Below are 13,183 nucleotides of genomic sequence, written 5' to 3' on the forward strand. Positions count from 1 at the left end.
ACAGCCTGCACTCTACGCACTATGTATTTCTCTAAACAAATCTAACTTTACTCAAATAAAAAAAAAGATGGTAAATTTTATGTTACATATATTTTACCCAAATTAAAGAAAATAAGAAAAAGAAAGTCCTGTATCATAATCTCATGGATAATTAGCTCAAGCGTTCTCCTCAGACAGCCTGGAAACCAGGCCTCCGTCTAGCCAGGAAGGCTGCCAGCAGGACCTTGAGAAAAGCAGCCCCGCCTCGGAAGGACAGGGCCCATAAAATCATACCAGGCACCCAGTTATTTGTCCAACCCTCCTACTTTCCAGACAATTCAGCAGTTCAGAAACAACAGGAAATAGAAACTACCGAGAAATAAAAACCAAACCAGAAGGGGAGGGACCACTCTGCACTAGGCTGGCCCGAGAGCACAACTGCTCCAACTCAGCCTCGAGAAACATCGTCTCCTTCGTTCACTCTGCGAGCAGCACCTGCTTTCCCCAACGCCAACATGTACAAGGAGGAGCACGAGGTGGGGGTGCTGGGGGTTCCCCAGAACCCGGCCCCCGTGATGGCCACCATGATCCAGATCCCCACGGAGACCTCCGTGCCCGACCACATCGTCTGGTCCCTGTTCAACAGCCTCTTCATGAACTGGTTCTGCCTGGGCTTCGTGGCATTCGCCTACTCTGTGAAGGTGGGTAGGTGCCTGGGGGAAGGAGCGTGAGCCCGGAGAGGCCCCTGCCCAAACGGCACGTGGGCTGTGGGAGGCTTTGTACATATAGTTCTGCACGTGTGTGTGTCTGTGTGTGTGTGCGCGCGCACGCCCAGGCGTGCAGGTTGTGGTGAGGTTGCAGGGGTGCGTGGGGATGACCAGGGTCAGCCTTTTGCCCCATGGTGGGGCGGGCGGCCAGTAGGAGGCCAGAGCAGAGGGACGGTGAGTCCTGGGGCCTCCTGGACATGCTGAGAGTCTGTGAGGAGGGAGATCCAGGCCCCAGGAGGGGAGGGAGGGCCCGCCGGGCACGGTCCTGCTCAGGCTGTGGGGGGACGGGCAGGGGTGGGTCCCCACATGGGTAAATGGACACTGGGGGACCAGCAGGGGAGGACCTGAGTCTTGGTACCAGGCTCGTACCTAGCCCAGACCCAGGTCCCCCTCACCATCTCTTCTCCCCCAGTCCAGGGACCGGAAGATGGTGGGCGACATCATTGGGGCCCAGAGCTATGCCTCCACCGCCAAGTGCCTGAACGTCTGGGCCCTGGTCCTGGGCATCCTCGGGACCATTGGAGGCATCGTTCTTCTGGTGTTTTTATACATTACAGCCAACCATATCGCATCACAGATTGCGAAGAATAATGGAGGCTACTAACAGCTACCCATGGAAGGCAGCCCAGGTCTTCCACCATCCACTGCTGTCCCTGCCCCTGGGGCTGGGAGCCTGCTCTCAACCCACCCCTTTACACAGCAGTTTATACACACACCTGATGACAACTGAATTCAATAAAGTGCACTTGTATGTGAGGGTGCAGTGATGTCCCTGGGGAGGGGGCACGGCTGGGAGTCCCCAGATGTGAGGGTGCAGTGAAGTCCCCGGGGAGGGGGCACGGCTGGGAGTCCCCAGATGTGAGGGTGCAGTGATGTCCCTGGGGAGGGGGCACGGCTGGGAGTCCCCAGATGTGAGGGCGCAGTGAAGTCCCTGGGGAGGGGGCACAGCTGGGAGTCCCCAGTGGCCCGACTGCAGAAGCAGATAGCAGAGCCGGTGTTTCACCTGGATGAACAGAAACCCCCAGAGGAAAGACCACTTCCTCCCTCCAAACCCGCCTGGCCCTGCTGGGTGAGCGACTGCTCAGTGTCCCGGGAAGGTCTCCCAGAAACTGGGGACCCTGGGGCATTGGGTGTGAACCTTTGCCAGAGCCTGGGCTGCACCCAGAGAGGTGGGGACCGCCCTCAGCCCAATGCGGGAGAAAGGCCCCAGACCTGTGTTCCCATCTCTGAGGCCCCAGAGGGAGTTGGTGGGTGGGGAAGGGGCACCCTGCCACAGACCACCGTGCCCTGCACACTATCCCGAGTGTGCTGGGCGTCACCCTGGGGAGGCAGGAGGAGCCCAGGCAGCCTCGCCTTGTGTCGAGAAGGTGACCCCTTCTCCACCTGCCCCTGGACACGCCCAGAGAGCTGAGGCCAAGACCTGCTGGCTCTCACTGAAGTCTCAGCCCTTCACGCTGGGTTCCCTTCAGTCCAGGCACCCAGGAGGGAAGGGCGCCCACCCCCCGCAGTGGCCTAACTCCGAGGCCACGCTGCTTGGGGTCCTCACTGGTGGGCGGTGTCTCAGAAGAGGCTGCCCACGCTCTCTCGGGTCCCACTTCATCACGGGAGGCTCGGCCCAGGGAAGGTGGGTCCTGGAGGAGGGGAGGCTGGCAGACCTGCCCCTCTAGGCCCAAAAGGACTTTCTCCAAGCTGGGGCTGGGGGCCAGAACGCATGACCCTGACCCCAGCCCCAACAGGGCAGACTAGGCGGGTCCCACATTCCCCTGTTGGGCAGCCGTCCAGAAGGGCGATGGGCATTGAGCCCAACCCCACCTGTGCTCCACTGACTCGGGATTAGGCTCCTGCCAGGTGGAAGACCCCCTCTCTTGGCAGCTAGCAAAGAACTAGGGATCTGGAGCTTTCCAAAATAAGCAGGTGATGTCCCAGGCATCGCGCCGGGGAACTGTAGGTCCCTTCCAAGGTCCTGGGTGCTGACCGCTGGGTCCTGAGCAGCTCTAACCCTTGGAGCCACACCACCAGCTCTGGTTCTGACGTGGGCAGTTACAGTGTCCTGTGGCACCTGCAGGTGGGCGCTGCCTGGTGAGGTGGACGATCTATGCGGGGCTGAGAGAGCTGGGCGAGCTGGGAGCACTGAACGCTGGAGGGCCCAGAGCTGGGAGAACAGTGAAGTGGGAGGAGGAGGGCGCGGAGGTGGGGGAGGAGGGCAAGGAGGGGGAGAGGAGGGCAAGGAGGCGGCGGAGGAGGGCAAGGAGGCGGCGGAGGAGGGCATGCAGGCGGCGGAGGAGGGCACGGAGAGGTTGGGATGGTGGGCCAGGAGGACACAGAGCCAGGACCGGGCGCACAGGTGGGCGGCAGCAGCGTCAGAGGCCTTTCTGGACATTTTCCGAATAGCCCTGGAGAGAGAATGCTCTTCTGCTTTGCCTGGAGGAAGTCGCACCTTACGACTCCTGCTGAGGGGGCACGAGGGCGGAACAGGACACCTGTGCTCCTGGGAGGACAGAGGGTTGCTCCTGGCCGCACACCGCCGGCTCCCTTGCCAGGCACTGCTGGTCCGGAAGATTCCATCTGCCCAGCCCACCCCAGCAGGGGTCCGTGCCGCTGGGCAGCGCCTGCTCCAGACTCCAATGCTTTGCTGGCTGTTGGCCCCTTCCCACCTTGGAGTCGGTCCTTCCCAACCCAGAGCGCCAGGTCGGCTTGCCTTCCCTCCTCCAGGGCCAACCTTCCCGGGCTCTGTCCCCACGCCTGCTGACAGGAGTCAGATCGCCCGGGAGAGGGGGCTTCTCCATGGCCCGCCCTGGGACCCCCAACACCCCATTTCCTGGACTCAGGTTCTGCTGCCGGGAACAGAAAAGGGGTGTGGGTGAGGGCTGGGGCTTACTGACTAAAGAACTGCACGACCTGAAAGTTAAAATTATGTTTTATCTGGTGGGCTTTCTGAGGACGTCAAGCCGGGAGGCAGATGGCTCTGAAGGACTGCCCCGAGAGGTCGGGGAGGAGCCAGGACACAGGGGAGCTTTGTAAGACGCCAGGCGGTCGGCACATCAAAGATTACTGTTCATTAAGATCAACTACCTCGAGGGAAGGAATTTCAGGTGTCTCTGTGTCTGGGAAGATGCCAGAGTCTGGGCTCCTTGGAATCCTTCCTGTGATGTGCAGCTGAGCTCCTAGGGCCAGTGTCCGGGCTCTCCCCGCCTGAGCCCCTCAGGGCTCAGGGCTCAGGGCTCAGGGTCCCGGGTGGCTGCCGTGGCTGAGGACTGGGTGGCTGCAACATCCTTTGCTTACGGACACGGCAGGTGATATCATCCACTCACAGGAGGGCCCGCAGCTGGGGTCAGGTGGCGGGGAGGAAGGGGCAGGCGATGGCCACCCCAGCTCACACCGCACCTGCCCAGCTGGTTGTGGGCAGGGTCTGCCCCGGGGCCACCCCGTGCCCACAAGCCTGGAGGCCACGGCAAAACCGGACGGGGGGCTGATTTCCAGGGCGGGGGGTCTCCTCCGCCTGAAAAGCAGGGACCGCCGGGGCCGTCCCTCCACAGGTGGACGAAGGGCTCCTGCAGCCCTCCCACTGACGGGGACCCCGGGGTTGAGGGCTACGGACCACCAAATGCAGCCTCATGGTGGGGTCTCAGACAGCCCCAGAGCCCCCAGGACGTGGGGCTGACACCCACCTCACACGCTGGGACCAGCGGGGACTCACTTTCTTCAGTCCCTGCAGACCTCACTCTAGCAACCAGTCAGCTGCGACGTGAGCCTCAAAGCCTGCTGGCCCCACTCCCAGCTCTGAAACAGCCCTGTAACTTCTCAGGAATGTCTTTGTCTTTGTAACCCCCACCGTGTTTACTTCCCTCGGAGCACATTTGACTTGCTACTCGAATGTGTGCCTCCCAGTTGCAGATCCTAAAGCTCCCCCAAAAAGCCTTTTCTCTCTTTTGCAGGCTTCTGCGGGCTTTCTCTCTCTCTCTGTCTCGTTTTTTTTTTTCTCGACAGGCAAGGGAGTTGGACCGAGCACAGCCCGCCCCCACAGGGCCCATCTTGGGCCGGGGCTCAGGCCCCTGGGCAGCAGAGCAGGAGGGAGAGGTGGGGCTGGGCTGTCTCAGGGGCAGGCGGGAGCTCTCAGCAGGGCGCCCTCCCCAGGTGAGAACACAGCAGCCTCACACAGGAACGCCGGCTTTTATTCAGCTGTAGACGGGGGTGTGTATAAACTGCTGTGAAGGGGTGGCCGCGGGCAGCTACTAGTATCCTCCATACTCCTTTATGATCTGTGAAACCGCCTGGAAAATCATCAGGGAGCCGGTGGCAAAAATAATGATGAACACGATGGTCAGAAGGATGCCCAGCACCAGGGCGCAGACGTTCAGGCACTTGGCGGTGGAGGCATAGCTCTGGGCCCCAAGGACGTCGCCCACCATCTTCCGGTCCCTGGACTGGGGGAGAAGAGATGGTGAGGGGGACCTGGGGCCGGGCCAGGTGAAGGCCAGGTGCCAAGACTCAGGTCCTCCCCTGCTGGTCCCCCGGTGTCCATTCACCCAGGTGGGGACCCACCCCTGCCCGTCCCCCCACAGCCTGAGCAGGACCGTGCCCGGCGGGCCCTCCCTCCCCTCCTGGGGCCTGGATCTCCCTCCTCACAGACTCTCAGCCTGTCCAGGAGGCCCCAGGGCTCACCGTCCCTCTGCTCTGGCCTCCTACTGGCCGCCCGCCCCACCACGGGGCAAAAGGCTGACCCTGGTCATCCCCACGCACCCCTGCAACCTCATCACGACCTGCACACCTGGGCGTGCGCGCGCGTGCGCGCGCTCGCACACACACACACACACACAGAACTGTATGCACAAGGCCTCCCACAGGCCACGTGCCGTCTGGGCAGGGGCCTCGCCGGGCTCACGCTCCTTCCCCCAGGCACCCTCCCACCTTCACGGAGTAGGCGAATGCCACGAAGCCCAGGCAGCACACGTTCAGGAAGAGGGTGTTGAACAGGGACCAGACGATGTGGTCGGGCACGGAGGTCTCACTGCGGATGTTGATCACAGTGGTCGTCACGGGGGCCGGGCTCTGGGAAGCCCCCAGCACCCCCACCTCGTGCTCCTCCTTGAGCATCTCATACGCCGGGGGTATGCCCACGTGGGCACCGGGGAAGGCGGCCTGGGCGACGCGGTTCATGGTGCCAGAAGAGAGAAGCTGCGGTCGGGACGGCGGCACGGTGCTCGGGGGACCCACCCTCTCCCCAGTAGTTTCGATTTCTCTAAAATTTCTCTTGCCTGGAGTTTTGGGAAACGGAAATGGGCTGGTACTGGGGGCGGGCTGAACCGCTGCGTGTCAGATTACACAGGGGTGGGCGGGAGGGGGGCCGGGGGCTCAGAGGGCGCTTCCTGTCCCAGAGGCTGGAGGTGGCCGAACATTTTCCTTCCTCCCTCCATGGCCTGACTTGGCTGAGATCCCCTGTTTCAAAAAGACAGGTTGTCTGGAAAAAAGTGAATATGAGTTGAATAACATGCGTTGCATCCTGTGTACATGGGAGACCCCCAGGAAAACTGAGAAACTCCCCGAAATGGCTGAAGCTGCGACAGGAGGGAGGCAGGCAGGGCACAGCCATTAAAGGAACCACACAGCCATTAGCACCAATATTTCGGGAGGTTTGGTGCCGGTTGACCTTGAGCCTCCCGGCTCATTGTAAAGTAAGAGCCTGCTGAAGGGCCCTCCCACGGGGGCCGGGGCAGTTCCGAGGCTGACCATAAAAGGTCAAAAAGTGGGCAGGGGCCCCGTTGCTGGGAACCCCTGCCCCTTCCCCGAAGTGGTTGGAATAACCCTCCCACTTGTCAGCACAAGCAGCTCGCGAGCCCAGAGAAGCTAGCAACCCCACGCCTCGCGGCCTCTGGATCCCTCCCCACGGGAGCAGCCCCACACGCGGTCTAAGGAGTAAATCCACTTTGTCTCAGTCGTGGCTCGATCCGGAATTCTTACCTGCGCGACGCCAAGGACCCTCACTTGGCGGGGCGCGTCCCAGGGGCTCAGACCCGACATGGGACACGGCCATCCTCTCGCCCCATGTTTTCCTGTATCAGAGCCACCACCCGAAGTGCCACCTCCACCAGAGACCAATGGCGCCGGGGGCAGAGGCCTGTTGGGGGGGGACCCGGAACAGCACACGAACAAGGGTCCGGCCTCATGCAGCCCCAAGTCCTGCCGCCTCCAGCCGCAAGACTTTCGAGAAAGGAGTCGTCCCCCTTCCTGGCACAAGAGGAGACAGCCTTACAAACAGGTTCCCTCTGTGCAGTAAATGTCTCCTGCAAAGTGCGACCTTTACTCAGCTTCGGAGCGTCTCCGCGGTGTAACCAGCTGCAAATGGTCAATATGACAAGGAGGCGTATTTTGGGGTGATGAGTTCTGCTTCCCTTCCTACTCAAGTCACTCCTGCTCAGCCGCCCCCACCCCTATATAGGGGTGTGGTCAGGCCCCGGGGGCTCTTCCCCGGCCTGGGAGTCTGGGGACCCAAGCCTGCTGCAGGCCCTCCCTGCCCCCACGCAGGGCCCTGCCAGCCCCTCACAGCCCCCACACCCCAGCCCCCAGAGGGGGCCGCACCCCAGAGCCCACACCGCAGCTGCACACCCTCCCCCTGACGCGCACTGTGCCGTCCCGGTTCTGAGTCCGAGCTCCAGGCGGGCTTGGGGGCCTGCCTGGCTGCAGGTGGGCACCCAGAAGCCCGTGTTGCCTGCCCCGGGGGAGCCTCCCATGATCTCCCAAGGGCTCCCATGAGCAGGACACTGGGAGCTGCTGACCCGAGGAGGCAGCCGTGGTGGGAGACCTTAGGCAGCAGCTTCGGGGCCCAGGGCCTGCGTGCTTGTGCGGCCCACCTCCGCTGCCTCCCTCCTTCCCCCCACCCCTGGCATTTCACACAGGAACTGGGTGTTGGTGGGACAGCTCCTTGGCTGTGGGCCCTGTGCCCCCTTCTCAGGGATGGACGGGGTCAGCTCAGCTCAGGCCAGGACTCAGCTCTCCAGAAACTAAGGGACGGCAGCGTCTTGGGTGCCGCCTGCGCCCTTACCACCTGGGTGAAGGAGCGGGTGGGATGCGATGGTCCGGGCCGGACTGTCCTGCTAGGACCTACAGGCCTCACCCGAGTTGGCTCCCGTGGGCTCAGGGCCCCCAGTGGCCCCCACGCCCCCCAGAAGGCAGGCCTCTGGCCCTGGGGCCTCCTCCAGCTGTCCAGGCCCTGACCACTTCCGCCGCTGCCCTGGGCTCCCTCACAGGCGTCAGCTGCCCCCGCCCTGAGCACCTCCGGGCCCACGGACCCAGGCGTTCTCTGTGACCCGCTCCTCGTTTCAAGTCCTCCTCATCTTGAGACAGCTGGTGTGGCCTGTTCTCCTGCTGGGCCCACACCGACCCAGAAGGCCGCCCTGGTCGCCTGGGCGGACGTGCACGGGTGGGCAGTCTGAGGCCTGGGCCTGGCGCCCGGTCTGGGGTGAGGTCGGCGGGGGCGGGGCGGACGCCCGCAGGCCCTGACGCGCTGCCCCTGCCTGCGTCTGGGATGATGCTCCAGCCGAGGCTGTTCCCTCCACCAGAGCGACATCCGTGTTTGTGGCCAGTGCGGGGCCGTAGCTCTGCCCTGGGCAGCTTTCCACCAGGTAGCGGACCCAGCAGACAGAAGAGGCCTCCAGTTCAGAGGTGACCATAGGCCGTGGGGAATTTAATCGCCACAGCTGTGCTTTGGGAAATGCTGACTTTTCTCCTGCGTAATTGATATGATTCATAGTTTAGCCGATTTAATTCTCAGTATGGCTGTGCTTCGAATCAGCTCACAACATTGCCGTAAGTGGGCACCTGTGCCCCAAAACCTGGATTTTATCCTGAAAGTAGGGTGTTCATGTCTCACCCTTCCTGCCTAGTCCCCTGCCTCCATCCCAGCCCCTGGTCCTCACCTGCCACCTTCCCCCGTCAGCTCCTGGAAGGTGACCACAACCTTTGTCCCCTCTGTTCTGTTAGCGTCCAGTTCTCCCCACAGAGCGAGTGGCCGGTGTCCCGCTCAAGGTCTGCCCAAGGGAACCCTCCCCTCTGGGTGTTCAGGCCACCCTTCATGAGCTGGGGTGCCAGCCCCATCTGTGTCCAGCTCTCTCCCTCACTCTGGCAAAACCAAGCTGGGAATTCTTCCCATCCTTCCCATCTTCTGGTCCCCAGGGTCCCCCGCAGCCCGGGAGGGAGCAGGGCACAGGCACTGGGAAGCCCCGGTGGTGACTCGGGGTCAGGACAGCCTTGCCTGTTTGACCTGGGATGTTCCACTTCCATCCTCAAAGGCCCAGCTGCTCGGGGCACCCCAGCCTCCCTCTGGGTGGGTCTGACACAACCCTCCTGTGGCAGACAGTTCCGCCGCCAGCTCCCCAGGCAGCCCGTGTCCGGCTTTAGAGGTAGGTAGGAAAGACCACCTCCACCAGATCCCTGTCCACACGCCCCAGCCCCGAGGCCGGGCTGGTGTCCGTCTGGCACAGCAGCTGCGCTTGGACTCCCACGGGCTGATCGGCCGCCGTCCACCGCGCCCGACAGGACCGTCTGGGTCTGGGGTCAGACTGGTCAGTGAAATGGAGGAGTGTGTCGGGGGCACCCTGCACCCACTGGGCTTTGAGGCGGCGCGATTGCTGCTCCTTCCCAGGATGGGATATGGTTTTGGTATTTCCCCTGCTAGGGTGGGTGTTGGGGCGCAATTCCAGACGTCCCCACCAGCCAGCCCCACGACCCTGGCTCTCACCCAGAAGCCACGGGCCCAGGGTGCGGACGTGCAGACCTCCCCTGATGTGTCCTCCCGTCCCACCCCCCGCAGTGGAGATGCCAGCTGGATGGGGACGGGCCCCACGGAGAGCCTGATTAAAGCCTGGAGGCCCCTGATTCTTTGGACCCAGGAGCCTCACATGAAAGGGGGCCACACTGTGTTGTGGAGACACCGACCCAGGCCCCGAGCCCAGCTCTTCCTAAGACTTCAGGAAACCCACAGCCATGACCCCATTTCCCGGGACCTGCCACAAGCTCCCTTGGAGACAGCTCGAGGGATGTGCCCTCTCCTGCCCCCGAGGGGATCAGGTCCAAAGACCAGCTCAAAACAGAGGCAAGGTCTTGAACTGACAAGAGATTTGCCCCACATCCTGGTCTGCCGTCCTTGCTTCCTTGGCTGCTGGAAGCCGAGGGCACCCTGGTGCCCGTCCTCCTGCTGTGCCCCGAGGGACACATCCGTGACTGTGTCCAGAACTCTCTGCCGCGGGCCCATGTAAGATGGCGACCCCAGCCCCCACCTCCAACAACTCGTCTGCTTCCCAGCGTCCGCCTGGGTGCAGGGGAGGCCGCCCCCAACCTCCGGGTTGGCACAGGCATTTGGTGGGTTTCCCAGCATTACGCGCTCTGTCCTTGGAGTCGGGAAGGAAAGCCCAGCTGGAGGGTGAGGTGGGCGGTCACCCCGAGGGGCTCCAGGAAAGGTGGGCGTGTGCAGCCCGTGAAGAGGTGGGTGTGAGACCACGCACAGGAGGCCAAGGCTGTGGAAGAGCTGGAAGGAGAGTCTGTGGGGTCCAGACCCCGGCCCTTCCTGAGTGCTGCCCGCCTGCCCTCTCCACCAGCCGGGATCACCATCACACGTGGCGCCCCCTCCCCTAGCTGGGGTCCCAGCTGTCCCCCAGCCCCTCCCCGCCTCAGAGTCCTTCCCAGACCCAGCGTGGCAGGTCCGCCAGGCTCCGCTCTTCCAGGACCCACTCTCCCTGGGGCTGTGCCCCTTCGAACTCACACACCTGGACGCCTGGGGGGCGGGTACTCCCCATGGCCCACCCTGGCACCCCTACCCAGCAGCCACTTCTGAGGGTTGGGGGATGCAGGGCAGAGTGAGGAGAGTGACGGGTGAGCTCAAGACGGACGGGGTGGGGAAAGGGCCAGGTGCACCTCAGCTCCCCCCACAGTCCAGCTGGTTGTGGGCAGTCTGCCCTGGGGCACCCCAAGTGCCCACTCGTCCTGGGCAGGGAGGGAACCAGGAAGGCAGCTGATCTCCTGGTCAGGGCAGTTCTGCAGGAAGTTAGCAGGGACCAGAGTGCCTGGCGCTGAGGATGGGTGCTGCTCGCTCCTCCAGCTGCCCTGTCCTTCCCTCCACCCTTCCAGAGGAGCCGGGACAGAGCCTGGGGGCTGGGGGAGCAGCAGCAGGGCGTAGTGGCAGCCGGATGTCACCCCGGGCAGGAGACAGGTACACCTATAGGTACAAAAACCAGTCATCTTCCCAGAGGGTCTGAGCTGCCCGCAGTCACCCTGCACCGCTGCTCCCAGCCAGCTGAGAGTCAGGGAGGCTATCCTAAGAGTCAAGGGTGTTCTGGACACAGTGTGCCCTTCGGTCAGCGCTCAGACCTTGGGAAAGGAGAGACCCCTCTCCTAGGACCCTGTCCCAGCCGTTGCTCCTAGCAGGGGGCCAGAAACCAGCGGAGTCTGGTGATGCGCCCTCCCACCTCCAAACAGAGCAGCAGATGGGCAAGGGTGGGGAGACTAAGCCTCAGGGGCAGTCTGGGGACGCTTAGCAGGGCCCCTCCCCAGGGACATCACAGCACCTCCACGTACAAATGCACTTTACTGAATCCAGTTGTCGTCGGGGATGGGGGAGACAGGGCCCACCGCCCCAGGGGCAGAACTTGGGCTGTGGCCATGGCCCACTAGTGGTGGCCTCCCTGTTGCCTTAAATCTAAAAATACAATCTGAAACCGAACTGTAAGCGAGTGGAGAGAAGAACGATGACTCCAATGGTCAGAAGGATGCCCAGCGCCAGGGCCCAGACGTTCAGGCACTTGGCGGTGGAGGCATAGCTCTGGGCCCCAAGGACGTCGCCCACCATCTTCCGGTCCCTGGACTGGGGGAGAAGAGATGGTGAGGGGGACCTGGGGCCGGGCCAGGTGAAGGCCAGGTGCCAAGACTCAGGTCCTCCCCTGCTGGTCCCCCGGTGTCCATTCACCCAGGTGGGGACCCACCCCTGCCCGTCCCCCCACAGCCTGAGCAGGACCGTGCCCGGCGGGCCCTCCCTCCCCTCCTGGGGCCTGGATCTCCCTCCTCACAGACTCTCAGCATGTCCAGGAGGCCCCAGGGCTCACTGTCCCTCTGCTCTGGCCCCTTCCCTGGCCAATCACCCCACCAGGGGTCAGCATACTTCTAGTCAGTGCCTGTTCTCTCTCCTGGACCAGACTGGAGGTCTGAGTCTGAACCGTGAGGGTGCAGCTTCTCTAATTAGTCTGAGAAGGAGAACTTCCCGGGTGGTGGAGACAGAGCACCTGCGCCCCGACCCCAGCTCTCCGGCTGTGCATACCTGCAGCCCCATCATGACCGCTCACTGGGAATGATCCCCCAAGACACACACACCCACACACACACGCTGACACACACAAGGCCTCCCACACCCCACGTGCCGTCTGGGCAGGGGCCTCTCCGGGCTCACGCTCCTTTCCCCAGGCACCCACCTACCTTCACGGAGTAGGCGAATGCCACGAAGCCCAGGCAGAACCAGTTCAGGAAGAGGGTGTTGAACAGGGACCAGACGACGTAGTCTCGTCCAGGGGTCTCCGTCTGCATGTTGATCACGGTGCTCGTCAAAGGGACTGAGCCTTGAGGTGCCCCCATCTTGACCTCCTTCTCCGTGTACATGTCTTAGGGTGGTGGGATGCAGGCTTGGGCACCAGTGAAGGAGGGCTGGGAAGTGCACTTATAATGCCGAGCCCTGACCATTTTTGGGGTATCCCCGGATGCTGTAGGGTGGTCCCTCGTAGAGCTCAGCCCCCATCTCAGTCGGAAGTTCTGCTTTCTCAGAAATTTCCAGTTCCTGTTATTTTGTAAATGGGTGAGTTGGCTGTCCACTCAGGATGGGTGGGGGAGTGCTGCAGTCTAAGCGATGGCTTCCTGTCCGAGGCATTCAAGTCAGGGCCTGTTTGGGGTGTGGTCAGGCCCCAGGGGCTCTTCCCCAGCCTGGGGGTCTGGGGACCCAAGCCTGCTGCAGGCCCTCCCTGCCCCCACGCAGGGCCCTGCCAGCTCCTCACAGCCCCCACACCCCAGCCCCCAGAGGGGGCCGCACCCCAGAGCCCACACCGCAGCTGCACACCCTCCCCCTGACGCGCACTGTGCCGTCCCGGTTCTGAGTCCGAGCTCCAGGCGGGCTTGGGGGCCTGCCTGGCTGCAGGTGGGCACCCAGAAGCCCGTGTTGCCTGCCCCGGGGGAGCCTCCCATGATCTCCCAAGGGCTCCCATGAGCAGGACACTGGGAGCTGCTGACCCGAGGAGGCAGCCGTGGTGGGAGACCTTTGGCAGCAGCTTCGGGGCCCAGGGCCTGCGTGCCTGTGCGGCCCCACCTCCGCTGCTCCCCACTCCCCAGGCATCTCACATAAGGGCCGTGGAGCTTGAAGGCGAGGATGGAAGGGCCTGGAGGGCGCCACACCCAGAGAGGCCTTGGGA

General features: G+C 63.1%; 3 protein-coding genes across 3 annotated transcripts; 1 reads left to right on the top strand and 2 right to left on the bottom strand.

The window, feature by feature from the left end:
• The first annotated feature begins 342 nt into the window (after nucleotides 1-342).
• LOC105075644 (interferon-induced transmembrane protein 1) lies at nucleotides 343-1,502 on the top strand. Its single transcript, XM_010963532.3, has 2 exons — nucleotides 343-680; nucleotides 1,159-1,502. The coding sequence occupies exons 1-2, from the start codon at nucleotides 495-497 to the stop codon at nucleotides 1,348-1,350; spliced, it is 378 nt and encodes a 125-aa protein (XP_010961834.2). The 5' UTR covers nucleotides 343-494; the 3' UTR covers nucleotides 1,351-1,502.
• A 3,395-nt stretch (nucleotides 1,503-4,897) lies between these two features.
• LOC141578786 (interferon-induced transmembrane protein 3-like) lies at nucleotides 4,898-5,904 on the bottom strand. Its single transcript, XM_074371279.1, has 2 exons — nucleotides 5,655-5,904; nucleotides 4,898-5,170 (listed from the first exon to the last, which is right to left on the bottom strand). Exons 1-2 carry the CDS (start codon nucleotides 5,901-5,903, stop codon nucleotides 4,979-4,981), a joined length of 441 nt encoding a protein of 146 aa, XP_074227380.1. The 5' UTR covers nucleotide 5,904; the 3' UTR covers nucleotides 4,898-4,978.
• A 164-nt stretch (nucleotides 5,905-6,068) lies between these two features.
• LOC105062403 (uncharacterized) lies at nucleotides 6,069-13,183 on the bottom strand. Its single transcript, XM_010946671.3, has 4 exons — nucleotides 12,204-13,183; nucleotides 11,459-11,598; nucleotides 6,705-10,953; nucleotides 6,069-6,204 (listed from the first exon to the last, which is right to left on the bottom strand). The coding sequence occupies exons 1-3, from the start codon at nucleotides 12,381-12,383 to the stop codon at nucleotides 10,617-10,619; spliced, it is 657 nt and encodes a 218-aa protein (XP_010944973.2). The 5' UTR covers nucleotides 12,384-13,183; the 3' UTR covers nucleotides 6,069-6,204; nucleotides 6,705-10,616.

The sequence above is a fragment of the Camelus bactrianus genome, chromosome 10 (assembly GCF_048773025.1).
Source record: "Camelus bactrianus isolate YW-2024 breed Bactrian camel chromosome 10, ASM4877302v1, whole genome shotgun sequence".
Classification (NCBI taxonomy): domain Eukaryota; kingdom Metazoa; phylum Chordata; class Mammalia; order Artiodactyla; family Camelidae; genus Camelus; species Camelus bactrianus.